The sequence below is a fragment of the Talaromyces atroroseus genome (genome assembly GCF_001907595.1).
Source record: "Talaromyces atroroseus strain IBT 11181 chromosome Unknown scaffold_8, whole genome shotgun sequence".
In the NCBI taxonomy this organism is placed as follows: domain Eukaryota; kingdom Fungi; phylum Ascomycota; class Eurotiomycetes; order Eurotiales; family Trichocomaceae; genus Talaromyces; species Talaromyces atroroseus.
The window spans coordinates 1,019,572-1,045,364 of NW_017971440.1; the positions used below are offsets into that span (position 1 = coordinate 1,019,572).

General features: G+C 51.8%; 7 protein-coding genes across 7 annotated transcripts, besides 3 other annotated features; 2 read left to right on the plus strand and 5 right to left on the minus strand.

Annotated features, from left to right (window-relative positions):
- Positions 1–23: 23 nt before the first annotated feature.
- Positions 24–2,564, minus strand: UA08_06268 (hypothetical protein; the record flags this gene model as incomplete). Its single annotated transcript, XM_020268572.1, has 4 exons — positions 24–110; positions 166–2,031; positions 2,091–2,278; positions 2,357–2,564. 4 exons carry the CDS (start codon positions 2,562–2,564, stop codon positions 24–26), a joined length of 2,349 nt encoding a protein of 782 aa, XP_020118629.1.
- Positions 2,565–3,846: 1,282 nt separating this feature from the next.
- On the plus strand, positions 3,847–6,409 carry UA08_06269 (Dynamin-related protein DNM1; the record flags this gene model as incomplete). The annotated part of the gene is made up of 3 exons (XM_020268573.1): positions 3,847–3,945; positions 4,037–6,019; positions 6,095–6,409. The coding sequence occupies 3 exons, from the start codon at positions 3,847–3,849 to the stop codon at positions 6,407–6,409; spliced, it is 2,397 nt and encodes a 798-aa protein (XP_020118628.1).
- A 290-nt stretch (positions 6,410–6,699) lies between these two features.
- On the minus strand, positions 6,700–11,516 carry UA08_06270 (hypothetical protein; the record flags this gene model as incomplete). Its single annotated transcript, XM_020268574.1, has 6 exons — positions 6,700–8,014; positions 8,069–8,094; positions 8,148–8,543; positions 8,921–10,705; positions 10,771–11,361; positions 11,421–11,516. 6 exons carry the CDS (start codon positions 11,514–11,516, stop codon positions 6,700–6,702), a joined length of 4,209 nt encoding a protein of 1,402 aa, XP_020118627.1.
- Positions 11,517–11,630: 114 nt separating this feature from the next.
- Positions 11,631–11,681: a repeat region (Identified by RepeatMasker using a combination of RepBase library and repeat library created with RepeatScout).
- Positions 11,682–11,873: 192 nt separating this feature from the next.
- On the minus strand, positions 11,874–14,245 carry UA08_06271 (hypothetical protein; the record flags this gene model as incomplete). Its single annotated transcript, XM_020268575.1, has 3 exons — positions 11,874–12,376; positions 12,479–13,913; positions 13,979–14,245. The coding sequence occupies 3 exons, from the start codon at positions 14,243–14,245 to the stop codon at positions 11,874–11,876; spliced, it is 2,205 nt and encodes a 734-aa protein (XP_020118475.1).
- A 453-nt stretch (positions 14,246–14,698) lies between these two features.
- On the minus strand, positions 14,699–16,414 carry UA08_06272 (hypothetical protein; the record flags this gene model as incomplete). Its single annotated transcript, XM_020268576.1, has 1 exon — positions 14,699–16,414. One exon carries the CDS (start codon positions 16,412–16,414, stop codon positions 14,699–14,701), a length of 1,716 nt encoding a protein of 571 aa, XP_020118663.1.
- Positions 15,231–15,269: a repeat region (Identified by RepeatMasker using a combination of RepBase library and repeat library created with RepeatScout).
- Positions 16,415–16,838: 424 nt separating the features above from the next.
- Positions 16,839–16,927: a repeat region (Identified by RepeatMasker using a combination of RepBase library and repeat library created with RepeatScout).
- An 801-nt stretch (positions 16,928–17,728) lies between these two features.
- Positions 17,729–19,051, minus strand: UA08_06273 (hypothetical protein; the record flags this gene model as incomplete). The annotated part of the gene is made up of 3 exons (XM_020268579.1): positions 17,729–18,514; positions 18,600–18,653; positions 18,719–19,051. The coding sequence occupies 3 exons, from the start codon at positions 19,049–19,051 to the stop codon at positions 17,729–17,731; spliced, it is 1,173 nt and encodes a 390-aa protein (XP_020118661.1).
- A 948-nt stretch (positions 19,052–19,999) lies between these two features.
- On the plus strand, positions 20,000–25,602 carry UA08_06274 (hypothetical protein; the record flags this gene model as incomplete). Its single annotated transcript, XM_020268580.1, has 9 exons — positions 20,000–20,305; positions 20,369–20,452; positions 20,517–21,277; positions 21,340–21,402; positions 21,704–21,812; positions 21,877–22,677; positions 22,753–24,621; positions 24,678–25,057; positions 25,173–25,602. 9 exons carry the CDS (start codon positions 20,000–20,002, stop codon positions 25,600–25,602), a joined length of 4,803 nt encoding a protein of 1,600 aa, XP_020118631.1.
- Positions 25,603–25,793: the final 191 nt, after the last annotated feature.

The following is a 25,793-nucleotide window of genomic DNA, read 5'->3' on the forward strand; positions in this document are numbered from 1 at the left end:
CAAGAACAAAAAGAAATAAAAAGCTACTGATCCAATTCCACGTAGTTGGCTGGGAAAAGACCAACCTTGCCACCATATTCACCAGACCACCAATCTTCGTCCGGGAATTCCTGAGATTCTGTTAGAAAACGCTTGGACAGTAGAAACAGATCCAGAACTACTTACAATGTTCTCAATCTTCGCCCCATCAGGGAAGCTCAATTCGTTGTCCTCGGCGGCTTCGTAATCATAAAGCGCGGTTGCAGTGTGACCACTGCCGACAGCGTGGCTCACTTCGGCTTCATGACTGACTTCTCCGTGGCTGACTTCGGGCTCTGCGGGAGCTGGCTCTTCATATGCTTGACTTGCTTCATGCTGAGCAACCTCGGATTCTTGCTCAACAACTTCGACGTAATTGCTTGGGAATAAGCCACGCTCTCCGTGGACGTTGACACCAAGCCACCAATCTGGGTCAACCATTTCAATGTCGGTCACATATTCACCTTCCTTCAGCTCAATCTCGTTATCTTCAGCCTTCTCATAGTCATATTGAACGACAGCACGGATGGATTGTGGCGCAGCTGCGACATGCGCAGAGGTTTCGGCAACTGCACGGCCGGTTTCTTGGCTTGGCTCCTCGAGCTCATCTTCATGGGGGACAACCTGCTCCAAACTGCGGATAGGTAATGGCTGGGGTGGCGCATCCACTTCCTCGTGGGCGTCTTGTACTAAGGTTTCGGGGGCATTACGGCTAACTGGAAGGGCAACCTGGATAGGCGAGGGCTCTCTTTCAGCTGGGGTGGGTGGCGTAGGAGAGCGAGGCTGAGGCGGAGGCGTGGGAACGTTCTGCTTGTATTCCTCTTCTTCTTCTTCTTCTTCTGCAGCAGTCGGTTCTGGTGCAGTGGGCAAGCCGGGCAATGGAATCTTGTGGCCAGCGTTCGGCTTGTTGCTATGGTCCAAGGGCGGTGGAACTTCTTCGGGGACAATAGCTCGTGGCTCAGATGGTGCCGCGCCGTCATAGCCTGATTCTTGTCGCACGGTATCACTTCCAGCAGAGCGACCAGTATGGGTCGTCTGAACCGGAGCCCAGGTTTTCCCGGTGTATGAGCTTTTCCATTCGCCATCGCCAGATACCTGTTTGCTCACGGGTTGTGTACTCGGTGGGGTGGACACCGGTGTGCCGCCTCTTTCCTTTGCCTTTCTTTCGGCCCATAGCTGGGCAGGCGTCTTTCCTCCTTGATCAGCGAAGGTTCTACTGGTAGAGGCAATTGGAGCCGCTGCAGAAGTCGATTTGATGCCAAACTCGGAAGGAAGAGGTGCCTTTGTGCCAGCAAAATTCGAGGCTCCACCGAAACGGTTGGCAACCTTTGGCTTTGGAAGACTCGTTAGACGTTCAGATGACTGGAATGGAGCCGACCGCTCTGAAACACTCTTGCTTGGTTCGGGTTCTGAGGGCTGCGGCTCAGGGACAGATCTCTCTTGGGCCGGTTGAGCCTTGGCGCGAATAGCGGCTATGTCGACTTTACCGACTGGCTCGTAAGCCCCCTTGACAGGCTCTGGTCGGTCGTGCACGTTTTGGCCGGATTCGCGTGCTTGCCGCCTAATAGCCGCGATATCGACTTTTCCAATAGGTTGATAGCCTCCTTTGACCACATCTGACCTGTCTTCAGCCGGGGCCGGTGTGAACCGAGACTCCGGTTGCTTCTGGGATGTAAGTTGGTGGATATCAACCTTTGTGGGTTTATAGGCGGACGGCACTTTCTCTAGCTCTGTACGAGTAACAGGCGGTGCATCAGCGCCCCATCCATCGTCATCGACGGGGGCTTTTGCGATAGGGGCTAGTCTACGTCCTCCGGGTGGAGGCGCGACTCCGCCTGTTCGGCTGGCGGTGAAAACCGGCTTTGTAGCAACAACCGGAGGCTTGACAGGTTCACTTGGGGTGGGGATGCTCGCCGAGGAGTATTTAGCCCCCGAAGCATCAGAGACCTTCTGCAGGATTCCCTCCGGTGTCAGATCACGATCCGAGCGTGCGGTTATTTGCACATGGTAGCCCTATGAGCATGGAGCAGTTAGCAACCTGATGTCTGTCAAGGTTAGAACCTGGTTCTGACCTGAAGGAATTTTGAAACCGCCGCCATATGGCTATTGAAATATCCCTTGGTTCTTTCGGGCACGCCTTCTCCGCACCACGCAATGAGGACATTCTTTCCGAGCCCGGTATTGGGGTCTTTCACTTTCACAAAAGCAAATTGGATCTTGCCCTCTGAGAAGTCTTCTATCAAATCCGCTAATTCGCCCTCTGTATATATATATATATATAACCAATGAAATCAGCATTCCGTTGTCTCCCAGCCCATGCATAAGCTGCTGTACGCACCATCACTACTCTGCACCTTCAAGACACTCTCCTTATTCCCTGCATCGGGCTGGAATGCATTGACTAGTGGCGTAGATACACTGAAGACGGCCCATTGTCCATATGTTGGAGAAGCGGCTGCTCCAGTGTTTGCGGCGGGTGCATTGACGACGGATTGGTAGCTCTTTGTGATGGACGGTCCGTTTGTGGAGAGGTTGAGGGACGCCATTGATGCGGAAGGTTGGAGTCAGGAGAAGAAGTATTTATCGCACAAAACGGCAGATGCTGCTTTTGGAGAGAGATATGTAGTGTCAGTCAATGAAATATGCTGTTTTTTTGCTTGTAAGAAGCTGTGGTAGGCCAGCTTGAATCGGGTTGCTATGCGCTGTGTATCTGTGCATGGGATGTAGACACTCATCCCAGCAGAAATGAACTCTAACTTACCCTAGAGACAGGTTATGGTAGCCAGAGCACTGCTCCTGTAAGGCTCAAATGAATAGCAGAGCAGATGTTGGTTAGGGAGGTGTTGACTGGGACGTTGGTCTGGCTGCGGATGGAAGTTGGACGGGGGGAGGATTACTTTAGTGGCGTAAGCGGCTGGCCGACAGACTCACTGCCCCAGGCATCCGCATTCTACCCAACGCTTCTATATAGTATATACGCCATGGCTATGCACTTTTCTCGAACATTCAGAGGCAGAGGGACTGCCAGAGGAGCCTACAATCAACATACACCGACGCAGAAAATGGTGTATCTACATTGGTTGACGAGGATGTGCATTTGTTTACATATTCAACCCCTCCTTGGCTGAGCCCTGGCGGAGACGTTTCTCGTAGTTCCTCCACTCCAAAAGACCTCTGTTGCATAGACAGCTAGCTACTCTCTGCTATAGTTAATCGATTGATATCATACATAAACCCAGCCAGCACAAGAACGAGGAGTGGGGCGAGTCGATTATGTCAATGACATGGATCTTGAGCTCCTCTCCAGTGGTAGTGGTAGCACTGTGTGATTCTCGTTGAACCGCGTATGTAACTCGGAGTAGCGTCATGGTCATGAGAAGAGCGAGACATGTAAATGCTAGCCTAGCGAGTGAATAGTTAACCAGTGAACTAGGTGATTGCAAGCTCTGGTGTGGCTCTGGCAGCCAGCCCAGCCTCGGTGCGATGGCGTCACGTGAACCTGGACCGCGATCCATTGCGCTGGGCCATCTTTTCACGGGCTCCGGATCTCGAGTTCTTGCGTATCAGTATCAGCTCGTTTTTGCCGCCCTTCTATATCTGTCCCCCCCTTTTTTCGTTGTCCAGGAGGCTTTGACTCCTGGCTGCCTAGCTCACTACACAGCTGGCAATCCGTTGTTCCCGCCCGCCGCGGTTCTGCGTTCCTCCGCGTTTGACCCAAATTTTGAACCAGCTTCCTAGTCTCAACCACGCCGCACAGCGCCCCCCCCCTATCAGTGCAAGCTTCTCCAACTGCGAGTGCGGCTCTCCAACCTCGGATTTGCTCCTACCATGGCGTCTCTCGGCGATGACTTGCTCGTCACTGTGAACAAGCTCCAGGACTTGGTGTTCAATACCATTGGCAATGATTCCCTTGATCTTCCGCAGATTGTACGTGCTGCTCGCTGTAGGCAAAGGACATGCTAAGATGCATATAAGATAGCGGTTCAAATTGTTTTACTGACCTGTGCGTGACTCCTAGGTTGTCGTCGGTTCGCAATCTTCTGGAAAGTCCTCCGTGCTTGAAAACATCGTTGGCCGCGACTTCCTGCCCCGGGGAAGTGGCATCGTGACGAGGAGACCGTTGATCTTGCAACTGATCAATGTTTCCGACGAACAAGATACTCAGCCGGACAATGCTGCTATCAATATTCCACATACTTCCAGCAGCGTGGCGGCTCATGGAGAATGGGCTGAGTTCCATCATTTGCCGGGGCGAAAATTTGACGACTTTGCTTTAGTGAAACAAGAAATTGAAAATGAAACAGCTCGCATTGCAGGAAGCAACAAAGGCATCAATCGGCAGCCGATCAACCTGAAGATTTTCTCCCCCCATGTCCTGAACTTGACCCTTGTTGACTTGCCTGGTCTGACCAAAGTACCAATCGGCGACCAGCCCTCCGACATAGAAAAACAGACGCGGACACTCATTTCCGAATATATTGCGAAGCCCAACAGCATTATCCTTGCAGTGTCGCCCGCGAACGTCGACCTCGTCAACTCGGAAGCTCTGAAGCTTGCGCGCCATGTAGACCCTATGGGACGCAGGACTATTGGCGTGCTGACCAAGTTGGATCTGATGGACCATGGCACAAATGCTCTGGATATCCTGTCCGGCCGCGTCTACCCGCTCAAACTAGGCTTTATTGGCGTCGTCAACCGATCGCAGCAAGATATTCAGAGTGGCAAGTCGCTCGCCGAGGCGTTGAAGGCAGAGGCCGACTTCTTCAGACACCATCCAGCATATCGAAACATGGCTATACGTTGTGGAACGCAATTCCTTGCCAAAACTCTGAACTCGACCTTGATGGCGCATATTCGCGATAGACTGCCAGATATCAAGGCGCGACTCAACACACTCATGGGACAGACGCAACAGGAGCTTGCTAGCTACGGAAATAAGCAGTTCAGTGGCAAAGAGCACCGAGGCTCACTCATTCTTCAACTGATGACGCGTTTCGCAAGTTCGTTTATTTCATCCATTGACGGTACATCCTCGGAGATATCGACAAAGGAACTTTGCGGTGGCGCACGCATATATTATATCTTCAACTCGGTCTTTGGGCATTCCTTGGAGACAATTGACCCAACTCAGAATCTTACAGTATTTGACATTAGGACTGCTATACGCAACTCTACTGGACCGCGACCAAGTCTCTTTGTGCCGGAGCTGGCTTTCGATCTTTTAGTGAAACCGCAGATCAAACTGTTGGAAATTCCCAGCCAACGGTGCGTGGAGCTTGTATACGAAGAACTGATCAAGATCTGCCATACTTGCGGGTCTCAGGAGCTATCCCGGTTTCCCCGGCTCCAAGGCAAGCTCATTGAAGTGGTGTCTGATCTCCTCCGCGAGCGCTTGGGCCCATGTTCGACGTATGTAGAATCGCTCATTTCCATACAAAGAGCGTACATCAACACCAACCACCCGAACTTTTTGGGTGCAGCAGCAGCCATGTCCTCGGTGATTCAGAGCAAGCAGGAGCAGGAAAAGAAAGCTATACTGGCAGAAGAGCGCAAGAAACGGGAGAAGAGGAGACTCAAGGAAACGGGGGAGACCAATGGAGTAGCAGGCGATGAGGAGGAAGATCAGCACGCTGCACGCAACGTTCCTATTCGCACAGCTGCAGGCTCGAGGACGATATCTCCACACCTAGCCAAGGGCGTGGATGGCGTCGATACGGGTGTAAATGGCACACAACAATCCAACTCTCCCCCGGTGTTTGGGGCGGCAAATTCAGCTCGTGACTCATTCCTCAATTACTTCTTTGGCAAAGAAGGGATGCCATCATCCGGACCCCTCCCTCAACCAACAACACAACATCAAGGTCGACGAGTCGGTCATTTCACAGAGCCCAGCATCAGCCAGAGTATTCGCCGCAGCGAACCTCAACCTCGATCACCCGTGATACCGCAAGACGACTTTAACGCACCCATTTCCGACTATGGCAGGGACATTTCCCAATTCGTAAGCCTTTCCTCCCTCTGTCCCACTGATAATAGTTACTATTGTAAATGACCGTAAAACTAACATAATGCACAGCCGAACGACAACGTCGAGCCCAATCTGACCGAACGAGAAATCATGGAAACAGAACTCATCCGCCGCCTCATCTCCTCTTACTTCAACATCGTGCGCGAAACTATCGCCGACCAAGTGCCCAAAGCAGTCATGCACCTGCTAGTCAACCACAGCAAAGACGTTGTGCAAAACCGACTAGTCAGCGAACTGTACAAAGAAGAATTATTCGGCGACCTGCTGTACGAAGATGACGGCATCAAAGCCGAGCGCGAGAAATGTGAACGACTATTGGAGACGTACAAGGAGGCGGCGAAGATTGTAGGAGAAGTTCTATAGACTTTTTTTTTACCCCCTCTTTGGCCTTGATTTGTTCTACAGACCATTTCTACTTTTGTATAAACATATATTTTTAAAGGGTGTTTCTTCGCTGTTTTCTACTGTACCACTTAGTCCACCACAGTCATTCTCAAATCAGATTATAGATCATATATCATATTATCAACGGTATGGACAGTATCTACAACATCTCGCTGCAAATGCCATCTATCTATCTATCTATACAACATTCCAGCCAAAAAAACAAAATTCTAATACGCATAACAACGATATGTAACAACATGTACAAATCACACCTTAACCTTCCTCCTCCTCGGACTCTTCTCCCTCAACGACGTATACCCCGACGACACTTTATCCAAAATCCTCCTCCGATGCCTCCGCCCCTCGTCCTGCTGCTGCTGATGATGCAAAATCATCGAATTCTTCGCCTTGGCCCTCGCACTACCCACGCCATACAACGCACCACCCAAAAACACAAAGCCGGCACCAATCAAGACGCCGGATGCAAGCGAATTGCCGAAGATGTAGATTGAGAGCAGGAGCGAGACTAGTTTGCGGATGTTCAGCACGATGGTCACGGTTAGTGACGAGGATTTGGCGGCTAGTAGGTACACGCCGCGGATGCAGATGTACTGTGTGAGTGCGTTGATGAGGAGGTAGAAGATTTTGCTGGGGGTTTTGGCGAGGAGGGCGTTGAGCAGATGGCCTGCGCTTGCTTCGCTGGCGGCGAGGATGGTGGAGATGTGGCTGTTGTTGTTGTTGTTGATGTTGTGGAAAGGAGAAGGGGTGATGGGGGCGGCGGATGGGGATACAGCTGACAACGAGGCAGCCATATGGGAAAGTGCCATGGTTGCGTTGTGAATGGTGCTGTTCATTCTGTTGTGGTTGTTCATGAGCGGCACATCCTGTGGACTCTGACTTAGAAAGACGCTGGCGGCAGCAGAGTACTGGTCGATATCCGACAGCATCGAAGGAGACGCCATGAACGCGCGAAACTGGGCGGATAGCTGGGCATACGTCGGGAGAAAAAAAGGCAGAGAAAGCATATGCGAATAAAGCAATGCTTCGCGCCAATGCGTGTTTCCATGAGTAGCATATAGTCTATCAGCGTAGACGCCCTGGAAAGCGGACAAAAGCATGGCTAGCGCGAGGATGGTGAATCCCGTGATGAAGGTGAGGGTGGATTTGCCTTCTTCTCCAGGCGACGAGGCGCCCAGAGTGATTGCGTTGCCCTGTGCTTTCGCATCAGCCAGGGCTGCAGCCACCACGCCCAGGGTCAGGAGCATGACCGAGAAAATCTGCATGCGTGAATACCGGCGGCCATTGTATAGATAGCCAATGATCATAGACGCCGTGGGCCCGCCGGATCGGAGAATGATGTGCAATGGGACGGAGATGCGATAGGCAAAAGCCCAGTTGTTCAGCAGGTTGACGGTGACGAAGAATATGGTGTAGATCACCCAGGATTTCAGGGGGATGACAGGCGCCTTCAGGAACAAGGACGACGGGCCGGCGGACCAGGAGAGGAAACTTGGGATGGTGAATAGCGACACAGTCGCGAACTGCACAAAGGTGATCAGGGGGCCGGCAGCTGGTTCGTCTCTGCGCCGGTTAGCTCAGGGAAGATATACCCAGTCCACAGAGCGGTGCACTCACTTGATGATAGCCTCCAATGCAAAGACCTACACACGCGCGGTCAGCCAACGAGCCAAGCAGCAGAAAGACAGAGACATACATTCCCACAACAACCCCCAAAGATCAACAAGCCCACCACGCCAGCGTCAAACCATCGCGGCAACGCCGAGCAGACCACGCCGGCCACAACACTCCTCCAGTCGGCATTGCTGTTAGAACCAGCATCATCCGACAGCGACTCGTCATCGAGAAAACCAATCTCCTCTTCGGGGCCTTTCTCGTCCGCTATTCGGCTGGCCATGTTGTTGTTGTTGTTCTTGTTGTTGTTTCTGTCCGGCTTTTCGTGTTGGACGGTGGGAGAGCGGGCGGGAACAAGATGCGCAGTTGTTTTCGTGCTGGTGGTGTTATTCTCAGTCGCGATGCGGGCTCTGCTCCTCACTGCAGCCGTAGCAGCATTGTCGTGGCTGTTGTGAACGGCGCGACGTTGTGTCTGGTGCTGTCAGAAGAAGGATGGGTTAGTTAGTTAGTTGGCAGTTGAGTCTTCGGCGGCCTCCGTAGTTAATGCAGACTAGCAGAGGCGAGACTTGCCGTGGATCGCATTATCGCCCGGGCCCACCGATACTAGAGAGATATCAGGAAAGTATTATTACGCTGTGCATGGAATGAATGCTCCATGTTGTTCTGGGGGAGAAAGAAGAAAAGAGGTTGGACGAAATCGGAAAACGTGGCTTTTTACGACTCCGGAATGAATACGCCTACGGAATTCTATGCAATGCAACGCGGTACGCCAAATTAATCCTCAATATCATCGTCGCTCAAAAACAATTCCTCCTCAGCAGCCTCCACTACAACCGTCTCGTTCGCGGGCTTCACCTGAAATCCAGCAGGCTGTAGGACAGAATCCGTAGACCAGTCGTTGGCCGCTTCGGCTTCGGCCGGCATATCGTCGTCGTCTTCCCTTTTCAGAGCGTCGATGCCGTTGAATTGCGTGATTCTATCCAGTCCGCGCGCCGTGCTTGTATCTCTGCCCATGATCTTTGATAAATAGGGCAGATAATGCAGAAGCATATCCTCTCGAGGCATCGCAGACGGCACCACGTTGGCATGTTTCTTTCTGTCTTCCGTGTGAGACATACTCGCATTCAATGCATTTGATTTCCAGGAGGCGACTCCCAAATCGTGGCCAGGCGCAGATAACTTCTGGCCCCAAATTCCAGATGCGTCAGACAAGAGCTGCCGTTCCCACAAACTGACCAGACCCTCGACTTCCTCAATGTCCTTCCACAGACGCTGAGACGTCGGGAAGTACATTTTAAACGGGCCGCCAACGCGGCTGCTGCTGCTAGAAGAAGTTCTAGCAGAACCTGACGACCTGCGTACCGGAAACGGCAGTGAAAACAGCATCCCGCGCACCGCAACATGAAAGCTGATCTCGTCCTGTCGCAATCTGTCAATACTCGCGCCATAACCCAGGAAACGGCCGCGCGCAGCACCGACGCCACTCCTGCTACTGAACGAGGACGAACGGGCCTCCGATCCCAAGATATCGCTATCGGACAGATTCTCAATGCACGCTTCGAGAGTCTCCGCGAACATCGACCCGTCGCAAGACGGGGGGTAGTTCTCGTGCAAAGCGGCGACGAACGTGTGCACGTCCGTGCCAGTCTTGTCCATCATATCTTCCACAGAGACTTGAGAGACCTTGGGTCTGTCCAGGTGCTGCAAATGCCGTGGTGGCGCAACATGATGATGATGATGATGATGATGAACCTCAACATTCTGGCTCAGATCCGCGCCATTTTCATCCCGTTTATTATAAACCACTTTCCCCACGGCATGGAACAGTCCCAAGCTAGACTCCCGCTGCGTGATAAGTTCAAGCGACTCCTTCTCCATGGCCGTGAGTGGAATCTCGGCTGTTCGCCGACTCGAGCTTTTGGCTTTTGCGGCAACCCTGCCACCCCAGTCGACGCTCTTATCAGCTCGCAGACAGAGAAACTCGAGCGACGAGATAGCGCTGCGGATGTCGCCGAGTTCAGAGAACCTTTGGAGAACCCCGATGCCCGGGATCCGCTGGCGCATGGAATGTCTCGCCTCTTTTTTGAGGACGAGCTGGAGCGCTTTGAGCATAAAAGTAGGCGCAATCGGGTTGAATTCGATGATTGTCGTGGCAGGGTTAGCATACACTTCCGGCCCAAGCAATCTGTGCGCAGTCAGATTTTCAGACATGGCTACGCTGGTGCCCAGCATGGCCTCCGAGATTACAATAACAATCGGAGGCGTAGAATCAGCTATACTCTGGCTGTTCTGCAGGCTGGATGCCAGATACCGACGGAGCGAGGCCTGAAAGGACGAGAGCGCAACAGAGCCGCGAGACAAACTAGCCGGAAACTCTTCTATCAAAACCACCCTCTTTTGCAACGTCTGTTTCGTAGCTTTGTTGGAGCTAGTAGAATCGGTCAGGGCAAGACCCCCAAAGCCATTCAGCTGGCTCAGAAAGTCGTCGAACTGTGCACTCAGAGATGCGTATTGGCCATTGCCAGCATCCCCCCCAAACGGACTCCTCCATTCGACGATGTCGAAATGTAACACAGTGCGTAATAACGAGATGGTGGAAGTTTTCCCACAGCCGGCCGGGCCATGTAAGACCAGTATTTTCTTTGTTAAAAGTCAGCCTCAGAGGCTTTTTTTTTTCTTCTCAGAGGTAACAAAACAAAACTCACATTCCTGCTCCATCCAGACAACGCAGCAACCAACCAGTTCCGAACATCGTCCACTTTCTTCTTGTGGACTGCCAGTTCCGTAACATCCACAGGCGCGTATTGCTCCGACCAGGGTTTCCGCTGTATTTTCTCTTCTGCTGAGGAAGTCGCCACATCCGGTTGGACCTTTGTATTTGTATCTCCAATTCCATCCAGAATAAACCTCTTCGACGAAGCGCGAGCAGGCAGTTTGTGTCCGCCTCCCTTCCTTTTCTGCGTCGAAATCCCCTCAAAAACTTCCTCCGAGAACCCTAGATCAAAATCGGCATGATGGTCATCATCATCATCATCATCCTCAATCCTGTCCTCCTCCAACTCATCCAGGAATGAAGAAGAAGAAAAAGAAGATCCCTGCGGTTTCGCACCTGACCTGTGAAATGACCATCTCTGCTCTTCTGTCGCGGGCTGGAAGAAGCTGTGCAAGGATCGAGAGGGGGGAACGCTCTTTTTGGTCTTTTCGACTGCTTTTTGCGGCGGCTGCTGCTGCTGCTGGTGGCGGGCGCATGTTGTGTTCGCTGTCTTTGACGAGACAGTCGCTGATCTGGCGTAGGTCTAACAGGTTAGGGTAAGTAAAGAGTCAAGAAGAAAAGAAAAGAGATAGAAAGAGTTACTTCAGCTTCAGTCGGCCGCGTTGTCTCCTCATTGTCCGACGAGGAAGGGAGCACGACCAGCTTGCGCTGCCTTTTGGCAGGGGGAGGAGCAGCCATGACGATGGTGCGGGGGGGAGTATGTCATTGTTCTGTAGGGGATAATAATGGCAATAATAAAAGGGATAGGTCTAAGTGTGGTTCAGCATCATAATCATGGGGATGTTGAATTGATATTGATATTGATATTGATATTGATGTTGATGTTGGTGTTGATGTTGGTGTCTACGCAGGAGTTGCTGGGCGAGGCGGAGAATTGGCTATCGTTATCTATCTATCGGATTGTTCTTTATCGCCATGCTCTCTAACCGCCAGCTATGATATATATATATATATATATATGTATGTATGTATAAATGCATATTAATTTATAGATTCAACTCAGTGGTATATCGCTACAAAAACCAACCAAAACAGTCAAGCCCCCCCAAAAACATCATAATAATAATCCTCGTCCAAGCCCTCCCGACTCGGAATCTCGGGCGTCTCGCCCACAAACGCCGCATCATCAAAGCGCACATTGAGCAGCCGAATCTTCAGTCCATAGTTGCTAATCAGATTCACCAGCTTCGTCGTCTCGGCCGTGATGGGCTGCTGATTGAGCAGCATCAACAGCCCATCCAGCCACTCCGAGGCGATGCTGTGCGTCTGCGGACGCAGCGTCAGAAGCGGGATTTCGCGCTGCGTGGTTTTGCTGCCGCTGCGCTTGTGGCTGCTGCGCTCCTCTCGCTCGCTGGGTTTGTGGCCCGCTGAAGGCGAAGCGGCCGGTGCGTAGCCGTGAATGGTGATCTTGGTGGATGGCGAGGAAGATGAAGAAGGCGGCGGTTGAGAAGCCGGCGCTGTCTTGATGGTTGAGCCGGAGGACGAGTCTGATGAGGCCGAGACGTTTGATACGACTGACGAGACGGTCGACAGGTCGACTGTTGTTGATTTTAGTCTTGTCTGGTTTATCTGTTTCTTGGAAGGATGCTGGAAAAAAGGAAAAAAAAAAAAAAAAAATAAAAATAAAAATAAAAACTCACTCTTGCTAGTCAACGTATCCAAAGCAGGCGCATTCTCCTGCACAGCAGCGAATTCGCTAAAGTGTAGATATCTCCGATTATGCGACAACTGCACATATTTATACCCCTGGCTTTTAGTCGTCGTCGTCACGTCTGGCTTTATAGAGTCGTCTGTTTTTGTTGTCGTCGTCATCGTAATCTCACTAGGAAACCAAGCACCCTGTAAAAGACATCGGACTCGCTGCTCCTTCACAAACTGCAGTGCCTCATGCTGCAACTCGTCGCGCACCTGTCGCAAATGCTGGCCCCAGGCGTCTTCATATGTAAGCTCCAGCAGCTCCATCTGCAGCTCACGCAGACGCTGATACTCGAAATCATCCAGCTCCTCTTCAACATCCTGCACGTCCTTTGTGCGCGGCGCACCGCCAACGACCGATTCCACGAGGATGCGCACGAGCTCAACAATCTTGTCGAAATCCTCTACTTCAGCACTGGTAGTCTTCCACAGACGGAAAAACGCATTCAACGCAGCGACGTGGATCCTCGACCAGTGCAAAAGCAGCGGTTTAAAGACCTTGTCAAAATTCGACCGCGACTCCAGCGCCAGATAATTCTTCGCGTCGTCCGTCGCCGACTTCTCAACCTCAAAATGCTCATACAGCACCGACGTGATTGCCAACGACGCCCTGGCAATGGGACACCGCTGCTCCGCGGGCTTTGTCGAGTGTTCGAGGAGCATCTTCTGGAACTCGTCCTGGTGCTTCCTCACATAATCCGTCAGATCCATCATGCCCAAAAACCCCATCTCATAAAACTCCGGCGCGGGACTTTCGGTCTGGAAACCCAGCCGTCGCCATTTCTCGGGGTTATGTCTTCTCGATTTGCGAACATTATTATCCTCGCCGGCCCCATGCTCAGACGACGAGCAGCCGTCTGCAGACTTTTTTTCCGGGTTACTCGCCAGATGAATACCCTTCAGCGCGCGCCTATGGTCCGGCTTCTCCAGATCCACCGCGACATTCTTCCACTTCCTCAGCAGGAGCTTTGTCAGCGACTGAAACTCAATCAGCGGGTGCGCATGATCCTGCAGCGCACTGCCCTGCATGAGAATATACACGGCGCGAATCACGCCTAGATCCTGCAACCGCTTGATAAACTTGGGCCATTCGGACTCTTGGCCGTTGGTGATGGCGTCGCGCATCAGCGAATTGATCAGCTGCAACGCATTGGCGCACAGGGCATGGTCTGCAGACGACAGCCTGCTCACGAGCATTTCCAGGAATTGTGGATGGTTGGCGATTGCCGGCCTCAGCGCGCGGAAGCCATTTTCGTCCCCGTACTGCTGCTGTGACATGCGGTTCGAGTTGTTGTGCGGATGCGACACGATGGACACGAGCATGGACATGGCGCCGCGCAGGATGTTGACGAGCGGGTGCGTGACGATCAGATGGACTATCTAGACATTATCAGCCCCAATCCTCTCTTCAAAGGAAATAGATATAAAGGCAGGTAGTTAAATACCCTCTCCACAACCTCCTCATCCACAAACTCCCACCCCTTATCCACCTCCAACAGCCGCGCAAAACTCGTCAGACTGTACGCCAACGTATTGCCCGTCGTGCTCAGCGTCAGATAGCGCAGCCTGCTCAGCCCACCCTCGGCGATGAACATGTCGGCGAACGAGGGGTCGCCGATGCTGCCCTGCAGTTTGAACGCGGCCATTTTGCGGACGGCGTCTTCGTCGCTGCCGAGGCGGTCGACGAGGTCGGAGGGGTTGAGGGATTCCATTTCCGTCGGGTTTGTGTTGGGAGGGCTTTTGTTTTCTGGGATTATTCTGGCTGTGCTGTCATTTCAAGACATGCTGTCTGGTATGCGGTCGTGTTGACGGTGATGAAGTTGAACTTGGGACAGTAGAAACTGATTAAAGTCAGGGGTGGTTCACCGGCTGAAAATCCACCGCATTAAATCACGCCCGCATAAATAGTTAAATATGCTTAACCAAACTTGCAGCTTACACTAAGTATAGTTACAGAGTAGAGATACAGTCAGAATGTCAAAAAATTATCATTACTACTCGCTAGTAAGCAGAAACCAAATACAACTCCATCCCATTCGTCCATCGTATTAGTCCATCGTATTAGTCCATCGTAATTAGTAAAGAATCGCTAACTAACCATCCAACCAGACCAGAACATGTACACAAGAACTGAATGAATGAAAAGAAAAGGGGGAAAAAGAAATTCACTTCCTCCATCCCACATTCCATATGACATGCGCAATATCGCGAGCCGTGTTGACGGTGTCAATCATCCGGCCAAACACCCCCGTGTACGACTCCCCCTCGTCATAAGGCATAAACATCCCCGACGGCGTCAGATGCAGATTGCCGCGGCTGCTGTCGTCGCTATTTTCCAGTTCCTCGCGGTCCTCCGGGTTGACGAACCACGGACGGTCGCGCGAAGAGTAGTAGCATTGGGTACCGTAAGCCTTTGAGGAACTGCGTTTCTGCGAGCCCTTTCCATCGAAACGCCACTGCGCATCGACGTGTTCTTTATCGTCGTCGTCGTCGTCGTCAAGGAGGAAGTTAGCCTCAGGTCTCGACGGCCGAAGAGTCTCGACAGATGGTGTTGGGGAGAGTTCGGTTGGGGGGCTCCACGGCGTAGGGATAGGTTCAGGAGTGTCGCTGCGGCATTTCAAGGTAGTTGGAGGTAGAGGAGCAATGGTTTTGCTTTCGCTGCTAGCGCTGCGGAAGCTGGTATGAGGCGTTGTCGCGGATGACGATAATGATGATGATGACGACGACGAGGAGGACCGTTTGGATGTCTTCATCATCACAATTCCCTCGTCGGACTCTGTGTCGTCATCGTCTTTGTCGAACCCGGCGTAATCATCGTCGAGCTCTTCGCCCAGGAAGAATAAAGATGGGTCGACATCGCGTTCTTCATAATAATCCTTGGCTTCAACTGCAATACACTGCACAACTTCATTGTTGAAGTGGATATGTCGTTTCTCACTAGGCGAAACCAAACCCGACGAGGCAGACTCTGAAGGCGTGCAGTATGGACTGTCCAGGATTCGGTCCAAGGGAGCACCCACATCAGACGTGGCCCGTTCAAAGGAAGGTTTCCCCCGCGAATGTTCGGCTTTCTGAGCTTGCAGTATCGCCCCGGCATGCTTCAAGAGGGTATGTTGCGATAATGAGCGTTGGAGAATAGCCTCCGAGGCCGTTTTCTTTTTGAGGATAGATTTTCGGTCTAGGAAAGAGTTGGTCGACGACAGCCCGCTGGGCGGCGGGGGTTTGTTGCTGTTAGATGCGGCGGGAAGTGACTTGATATCTGTTTGCAGCGGCCCGTAGAGCCAGGTCACATCACAATCCTTCAGCCAGTTCAATGTTTCAGGCGAAACAGTCCGTAAGCTGTATTTGGATTTGGCCCACGTTCGCCACGATGCATTCTCTAGTCTCACTCCATTGCTATATCGATCGCGGCGAGACACCACGTAGCGCCACGAGGACCAAATGTCTTCCTCGCGCCAGTCGTGCGACAGGTAGTCTACATGTCTTTCGGGCTCTGATTCGATCGACGCATCGTCGCTCGAGGTCCTGGACAACGCGGCCAACGGATCCAGCCCTTCGTTAGTCGCTGTGTTGGCGGCTGTTATCTTTGGCGTTGACGGTTGAGACTGGTCATCCGGTGCCGCGATCTCTTCCGTCTCAAATGCCGGCAATGCTATCTCATCGCTTTCGGCATCGGACGTCGCTTCGGAAGACCGGCTGCTGAGGGTTGGGGTATAAACATGCGGAGCGGGAGGGGGGCGGAAGGGCAGGAATTTGTGTGATGCTGCTGCTGTATAGTCTGCTTCGAAGTATTCCGACATGGGATCGGTGAACAGGTCTCCGCTGTCTGCAAGGAAGCGTGTTTGCAGGTCGTCCCTATCGCTGGGAAGCAAGGTGGTCATGACGACGAACGAGGTTGACAGGGGCACGCCCTGGTTGTGCAATCACCGCAGCGGCATTTGATTCAATTGACCTTTTTTTTTTCTTTCTTGTGTTTCCACTTGCCACTGCGGTTGACGCAACGCGCGGGCAGGTCAATGTGCGCAGAGAGCGAAGTTGGCCGGAGCGAGTGAGCAGAAGTACGTGAGCAGAAGCGAGTGTCGAGAGGAAGAGGAGGGCTGCAGGCGATGCAAGCGGCGAGAGCAACGTGGTGTGGAGGGGAGGTCGGTGAGCAGCGACGACGACGAAAAGCAAAAGCAGGATTGATAGAGCAATCGCCACCAGCGCACTACGCCGGATGCGGTTAGTCTCTCCACATGCGTACTGGTCTAGACGACTCTCTTTGTCTCTTTCTTCTCTATGCGTCCATGGAATGATGGCCGTTGTATACGAGTATTGATATAATTATAGATATGATGATAGATATGATGATAGATATGCTGATGATATGCTGATGAACACGCCGATGTATATGATTATCTACAGGGCCATGTCTATTTCGCCATTATAGATGGATTCTAGGCCTAGGGCTTGGTTAACGCTAGCAATTAATGACGCATGCGCTACAACCTGGTTATCAGTCCATGTCTCCTCCATGATAATGCGACGTGTTCCGGTCTAGGCCTGGCAATTGCTGGACGATATATCAATGCCACGCCGCGCAATGGGGAGAGAGCGAGAGAGAGAGCGGGGAGAAAGAGAGCAAGAGAGCGGGGTGGGTGCCTGAGCAACAAGGCCGCAGCAATTGCCCGTCGCTGATTGGCCACTTCCCTGTTGCTACTCCAGATCTCGCGAATAAGATCCGCCTCTCTATTATTAAAATCGCTCCCTCGCTACGCGCACGAAATTCACGAAACACGCTCGCTCTTTCTGCCCCTTGCGAACAACCCGAATCTTCGCATTGGATGTTGAGCTGAATGTTTCACCCACCGTCTGTGTATTCGGCGGCCATCGGAGAATTTGTCGCCATCCTCGTAGCCGAGGTATGTATGTATGTACTTGCAGGTATACAGCCCGTGCCCGTCCGTGCCCGTCCGAGTCGTGGTGACCTGTCACTTTACTGTCGTCTACTTCTGCGCGTCTTTCGAGGATCGTGCTATTAAAGCCTCTCTCTACCCCGGTGGTGTGCTCGACCCGCGCACAGATTGCGCCATACATATCTAGCCTCCAGGTCGTCGTGCGCTATAGACTGGGGTGATGTTCCACGCAACGCGGCGACGTAAAAATGCCAAAGGGTGAATTTCAGATCTTTTATTCAAGTATGCAACGTCTTATGTCTAGGCAAGTACTGGCACATCCTCGGGATGGACGTAGAACGCGATGCCCACAATCACATACGTGCCCACCAACAAGATACCTTCGAGATAATTCGCCCGGCCCTCGCGGACCAGGCAGTTCACAACCACCACCGAGAAGGAAAGCACAACCGTCTCAAACGTGCTGAAGAACAGCGACATGGGCTCGCCGATGATCCAGCCGCACAGAACCAGGAACGGGGTCACGAACAGGGCAATCTGCAAGGTGGCGCTCACAATCAGACTGACCGCCAGATCCATTTTCCCAGACATGGCCGCGCTGACAGCCGCCGTAAACTCTCCTGCGTTGCCCACGATGGGCACGATGATCAGTCCGATAAAGGCCCGGCTAATGTGCCATGTCCGGACTATCCCGTCCACCGAGTCGACCAGTGCATCAGAGCAAAAGGTCACACCGAGGGTAGTAAGCAGCAGAACGATGCTCGACGACCACAGGCCCAGCTGGACTTCTTCCTCGTCCTCGCCTTGGGTCTGGTCGTCTTCGAAGATGTCGGCGTGGCTTTTGAGTTGGAAGTAGAGGTAGACGAGATAGAAGATTAGAAGAATAATAGCGGTAGCACGAGAAAGACTGAGAATACTACGCTCGAGCTCGGCTCGTTTCCACGGCGTCATGGTCGCCAATGCGGATGGAATGATGAGGGTCGCACACGAGACGATCATTAAGGATACCATGACGCCGATAACATCTGCAGTGAAATTCATCCCCTCTTTGTTGTAGCATCCAAAAAAGAAGGTACATCCCAGGATCTTCAAAGAAGTCAGCGTGTGAAGGAAACCAAATCATAACAAGAAAAAAACATGCCAGAAGAATTCCCGACAGAATACTCCCAACCATACTCGACTGCACGATCCGAATTTCGCCTTGATTGACGGCAGTGATGCCGACCTATTTTATTCATATTGTAAGTCAACCATCAACTGCAGAGAAAGAGAAGAAGAAGAAAAACGCACAATCATTTCAAGAGCATTGCCAAAAGTGGCATTCACCAACGCACCCACCGTCTGACCGGTACTCTTAGCCAATTCATCTGTCGCAAAGGACAGCACCGACGACAAGGCCAAAATCGCCAGGAAATTCAGGATAAACACAGCCGACGTGTCCCAGCCATCGTCTTCGCTTGCGACCAGCGCCACGGGCACGAGGAGCAGCAACCAGTTGATGTAGCTCTGGAACCAGATGACTTTGACGATGCGGAGCGTGTCCGCGACCACTCTTCTGGACAGATGACGCCGAGGAGGCACTGGCATGAGCAGAGGCGTCGTCGGTCCTGGCTCAGAAGACATGTATGTATGTAGTTTTGATTATATGGCTGGCTATATGGAAGGCGAGACTTGAATGAGGACTTGCTGCTGGATTCAAGATTGTTTTGAATTGGATTTGGGCGGAGCAATAACTACTCCGTACCTGTTTGGTATTGTCATCGATACATGTACTGTCAGCTGACGGCCGTACGGAGCTGTAAATACTAGTCGTATTCAATTAGATATCGAATCTATTAACCAATCTGTAATTATTACTGGAGTCTCCCTATTCCAAAAAAAAAAAAAAAAAAAGAAAAGAATCGTCTGAACAGATAAAAAAAAATTGCTGAACGATATAATGATTAGAAGCACTTTTCTTAATCTATAAATTATAAATGGCGTCCAGGCATTCAGTGTTTCATAGTATTCACTAGTTTATCCTTCACAGTGTCGAATACAAAAACTACGTGTCGTGAGTGCTAGATCCACTCTAAAAATAGAAAGCACTTACGCAATCTAATAATTTGTAATGCAACCTCCCTTATTGGATGCCCTGATGGTGGGGCTCCCCTTCTGCCCGCAGCCAATCGGTAGTCTCACAGGTTCCGGAGAAGCCGGGGACACCAACTCCAAGGTCCCCAGACTAGTGGCTCGGGCCCACTTGCAAGCCTCGGCTTGCGGCCCGTCATAAATGTCAAATGAGGATTAACTTTTTCGAGTTTAGTGTAATTGGGCCGTTACTAGATCGGCCCAATGAGCCAAGGCTTGGTATTTTTGACTTGTAATTACTGCAATCTCTCATTTCCCTTGGTCAGGCTTCAACTAATAATAAACACAATCTATCTACGTACATCACACCGCTAGTGTAAGCCTCCTCTTTCCCTTTCGGGTTGGTTAAACCAGTAGCAACATTGAAACAATTCAAGTTTGTACAAAAAAAGCCTACAACCAACAAACCACTTTGAAGCAGCTGTTGGAATTCTATCAACGATGACACCCGACGACGACGACACCCTGATCGCATCACCATCATCCTCAACACTGTGGCACCCATATCACATGACCTCGGCCCGTCTGGTCAGCAGCTACCTCAATCTGCTTCTGATCTTTTTCCCCCTGGGCGTATGCGCTGCATTGCTGGGTTTCCCGCCTCTGGCGGTGTTTGCGCTGAATCTGCTGGCTATTGTGCCGCTGACTGCGTGGATTACATTTTCAATTGGCCAGTTATCCTCGCGCATCGGGCGTGTTGGAGATGAGTTGCTCAAGGCTACGTTGGGGAATCCGATTGAGGTGTCGGTAAGGATAAAACTCTGTCAAGCCTCTTGTCGAAGGATGGATGGGCTCATTACTTGTTACTAGGTTGGCCTCAGTGCCCTCCGCCAGGGCCAGACACTTATTGTGCAGCGGGCAGTGATTGGGAATATCCTGCTCTATTCGCTTCTGGTATGTTAACACAGTAGACTTCGCTTTTTTCTCTATCATTTTGTTCTAAATCATGCCTGCCTAGGTCCTCGGATGCTGTATATTCGTCGTTGGAGGCCAGCACAAACGAGTCAAGTTCGACCGAACCTCCACGAATATCATGCTGTCCTTGACCACCATTGTAGTCATTTCGCTGATCATTCCAACCATCATGTTGACGTTTCCGCCCGCCGACGAGGACGACGGTCTTGACGATAGCTATATTCTGCGAGTCTCGCACGCCGCAGCCACCGTGCTGTTCCTTCTGTCGCTCGTGTTTTTCTACTTTCAGTTCTACTCGCATCCTCACCTTTTCCACGTAGAAAACGCCCCGCAGTCACAGCTAGCCACCGGTCATCGCCGCAACAATGGCAGTGGCGTGTTGGGTCTGAACCGTTGGATCACCGGCGTAGTCCTGATTGCCGCCACCAGCGCTCTGGTTGTATGCGTCAATTTCCTGATCCGCGGCATGGACGACGTCTCGCGCACCCTCGGGATCAGCTCGGCCTTTCTCGTAACGGTTCTGGTGCCTCTAATCGGCAACGGGACCAAGATCGTCACGATCCTGGCCGTCGCAAAGCGAAACCCGATTGATCTCGCAATCCGCGCCATCATCAACACCAACCTGCGTCTCCTCATGCTGATTATGCCCGCGTTGGTGCTGGTCGGCTGGGTGTTCGACCAGCCCTTGACGCTGCAGTTTGATCTCTTTGACGCGACGATTCTTTTTCTTGCCATCATGGTGATGAACTACCTGATCCAGGACGGGCGCAGCAATTACTTGGAGGGTCTGGTCTTGATGGGCACGTACGTACTTTTCTTCTCCTCCAACATGCATATGACATGGCACTATTCTGACATCTCCGCAGCTATGTCATTGTTTCGGTGGCTTTTGAGGTTCGGCCGATGGCGCCTGACGATGTGATTTACTTGTAGGCCGGGAATTAGATTATTTCGTGCGTAGCTATAGCAATAACAATAGTACGGTCACTATAGTCACGCCCAAAACCTGTATTTATGATTACTCATGCACGCAAAGGGGACTAAAATCGAGCCTGATCAAATCAGTTCAAGCGCGGATCTAAAACGACTAAAAGATCTGCCAATCGGCAGTGCCAACGCAACCTTACGAGTCTGCCTCGCTAAACCAGCCGACATACATGTCATGTCATGTCACTGCCAGACTCTTGCTGCCATCTCCAACTAAACATGTGGAAAGTGTCTCTGTCGTAGACCATCACCACCACTCAGCATGGAGCCCAGCAACAACAAACCCAAAAGGGGCGGCCCGATGCCGGCCGACGCAGCGCCGCCTCCTATCATTACGATAAGTACCGCCGACGTGCGTATGCCTTCCAGTCCTCTGCCTGAACCATCCATCTCATGAAAAACAAAATCCTGCACAGTTGTCCTCACCACAAGAGTCGTCGTTATCATCCCCTATCACCACCACCATCACAAATAATGAACCGCCGTCGCCAGATAGCGGCGGCCTGCAACCCGCAGCCACCTCTCACAGTCTGTTTCTTTCCGGCGACGGTAGCAGTTGCGCTGCCGTCGCCGGAAGACCAAGGGTGACTTCAGTGACCTCGCTGTCCGACGGCGAGACCATGGTAGCAAGCAGCTCGCAGTGCGGCTCCTGTCGCACTCGCAGCACTTCCGAAGTCACCGCCATCTCCATGGCGTCGGACTACCAGAAACGCCGCGACTCGGTCGTCTACAACCACAACTTCCACCCGAGCGACGACGACCACTCCTCATTCGGCATTGCGCCCGACGCCCTGGACGCCCTGTTTGCAGAAAGGAGTGTCGAAGATCTCTTTTCGCTAGGCGGCGTGTCCGGTCTGGCATACGTCTTGCGAAGTGACCGCTCTTTCGGGATTCGATGGGAAGAGCGGCCAGACTGTCTGGCCGGCAGAGTCAAGACCTTCGGTGGCAATAGACTGCCAGAGAAAAAGATGCAGACGCTTATGCAGCTAATGTGGAATGCCCTGCAGGATAGGGTGCTCATCTTACTCACGGTTGTGGCTACTGTTTCCTTGGCCTTGGGCCTGTATCAGACGTTTTGCCAGCCGCATCGGCCCGGACAGCCCAAGGTGGAATGGGTAGAGGGAGCGACGATTATGGCAGCCGTCGTCGTTGTGGTGGTTGTCAGTGGCTTGAATGATTATCAGAAGGAGCGGCAGTTTGCAACATTGAACAGAAAGGTATAGCCCCTGAAGTCTGTTTTGAGGGATTAAGGGAAAAAAAAAAAAAAAAGCCTGACTTGTTTGTTTATTTAGAAAGAGGATCGTACTGTGACTGCATTGAGGTCTGGTAAGCCCTATGAATTATCGGTGTATGATGTTGTCGTTGGAGATCTCTTGCACTTGGAAGCCGGCGACTTGATTCCAGCCGACGGCATTCTCGTCTCAGGTCATAACATCCGTTGTGACGAGTCCTCGATCAGCGGAGAATCCGACCCGAAGAAAAAGATCCCAGGCGACGAAATCGCCAAACGAAAGAAACAAGGAGTGCCCCTGGGAAAGCAGGACCCCTTTATCGTCTCCGGCTGCAAGGTCGTCGAAGGGATTGGAACTTACATGGTCACCGCTGTCGGAGAGCGCAGTACATATGGCAGAACGATGATGTCTCTTGTCGACGAGAACGAGCCAACGCCGCTGCAGCAGAAGCTGGCTACCATGGCCGATCAAATTGCCATTGCCGGCATTACCGCCGCAGTACTGCTGTTTGTCGTTCTCAGTGCCAAATTCTTAATCCAGTTACCGGGGAACACCGCACCGCCTTCAGAAAAGGGACAGGCCTTTTTGCGGATTGTGATCGTTTCTATCGCCGTGGTCGTGATTGCTGTTCCTGAAGGATTGCCGTTGGCCGTGACTCTTGCTCTGGCCATCGCAGTCACGCGAATGCTCAAGGACAACAATCTCGTGCGAATCCTGAGCTCGTGTGAAACCATGGGCAGTGTGACCACCGTATGCAGCGACAAAACAGGCACACTCACCATGAACCAGATGACCGTGGTCGCCGGAACTGTTGGCATGCAGTTCGGGTTTGGGAACAGACCGGAGGAAACCGAGGCTTCAACGACCATGGTCAAGCTGCTCCCCACTAGAGACTTTGTCTCGCGTCTCTCGGAACAAATGAAATTTGTCCTGTCTCAATCTATCGTCATCAACTCGACTGCCGTGGAAAGCGAGAAGGATGCATTCATCGGGTCCCGCACCGAAATGGCTTTGCTCTCGTTCGCAAAGCAATATCTCAGCATTCACAAGATCTCTGAAGAACGTGCAAATGCGGGACTGGTCCAGATGGTGCCCTTTGATTCCGAGAGGAAGTGCATGGCGTCCGTGGTCAACCTCGGCGGGATTCATAGACTCTATATCAAGGGTGCTCCGGAAGTGCTACTGGAAAAATGCTCCCATATCGTCGTTGACGCATCCTCCGACGAAGCCAGCAGCACCAACGCAGAGCCCCTGAGCAAGTACCAAGATCGAGTCCCCGAGATCCTTCGAGGCTATAGCAAACACTCTCTACGAATGATTGGATTCGCATACCGCGATTTCCCGTCTACCTGGCCCCCGCCCCATGTTGACACTGTGGAGAACGATCCCACGCAGGCTGTATTCGAAGATATCATGAAGGATATGACGTTCCTTGGGATCTTTGGGATCCAAGACCCTCTCCGTCCTGGTGTCACGACCGCCATCGCCAAATGCCGCAATGCCGGCGTGAGCATCAAGATGGTTACGGGGGATAACATTGACACTGCCAATGCGATTGCAACTCAATCGGGTATTTTGGACCATGATGGAATCTCCATGGACGGACCAACTTTCCGCAAGCTGTCAAAGAGCGAACTCTATCGCGTGCTTCCGCGACTCCAAGTTCTGGCCCGTTCCAGCCCGGAAGACAAGCAGAATCTAGTCAAGGGGCTCAAGGAGCTTGATGAGGTGGTTGCTGTGACGGGAGATGGTACTAATGATGCGCCGGCATTGACAGTGGCCGATGTGGGCTTTTCAATGGGTGTTTCTGGTACTGATATCGCGCTAGAAGCGTCGTCCATCATCTTGATGGACGACAATTTTTCTTCGATCGTCAGGGCTATTGAATGGGGTCGCACAGTTAATGATGCAATCAAGAAATTCCTGCAGGTGTGTACTCTTCCCTCCCTCTCTCTCTCCCTCTCTCATTATACTAACATGCAAAGTTCCAACTCACCGTCAACATCACGGCTGTTGCCCTTACATTCATCACCGCCATCACAAGCGACCGTGATGAATCTATCCTGACCCCCGTCCAATTGCTTTGGGTGAACCTTATCATGGACACTTTCGCAGCCATGGCGCTGGCCACTGACCCTCCGCACAAAAGCATTCTCGAGAAGAAGCCACAACCCAAATCCGCACCTATGATAAGCCTCACCATGTGGAAGATGATTATCGCGCAGTCCATCTACCAGCTTTCCGTGACCTTGGCCCTCAACTTTGCAGGTAATGAGATCCTTGGGTACGAGGGGGCCGAGCAAGAGAGTTTGGAGACCGTGGTGTTCAACACTTTTGTTTGGATGCAATTTTTCAACCAGTACAAGTGAGTTTTTTTTTTTTTTTTTTTTTTTTTTTTTTTTTTTTCCTTTGTTTCAAATATATATATATATGTATATGTATACCCCTCGCGTCATTGGCTTTGAGCTAACCGACCATAGTAACCGTCGTCTTGATAACCGACTCAATATCTTCGAAGGAATCCACGAGAATTGGTATTTCCTCGGTATCAATCTTATCACCATTGTCGGGCAGGTTCTCATCATCTTTTTTGGCGGAAGTGCCCTGTCCGCCGTCAGACTGGACGGCACGCAGTGGGCCATCTCCCTTTTCCTTGGAGCCTTCAGTCTGGTTGTCGGCGCACTCGTCCGCTTGGTTCCAGATCGCTGGCTCGCGCATCTTCTTGTCTGGCACACCAGGCTCGAATCAGCACACCCTGACTCTGCTGGGCATCTTGATCACCACCGCCCTGACGAGTCGACTCCTCTGCTGGGCGATTCGCGCCCGCGCCAGACTCATTCTGGCCGAATGGGCTGGATAGGCTGGATTTCTCATTTCTTCAGGGCTCACACTGACACGGAAAGCGTGTGATTGGGAAAGCAGTACATACATACAAATATACATACATAGATATGTATATAAGGACTAGAACATTGTATATAGCACTTATTTCTGCCTTTGCCATAGATATAGATTTCATTGTGATGTGATTTACCTGAAAATATAAGGGATTGATTGCTTTTCACGTCCGACGTTATACTAGAGGACTCGCATGCAAAATA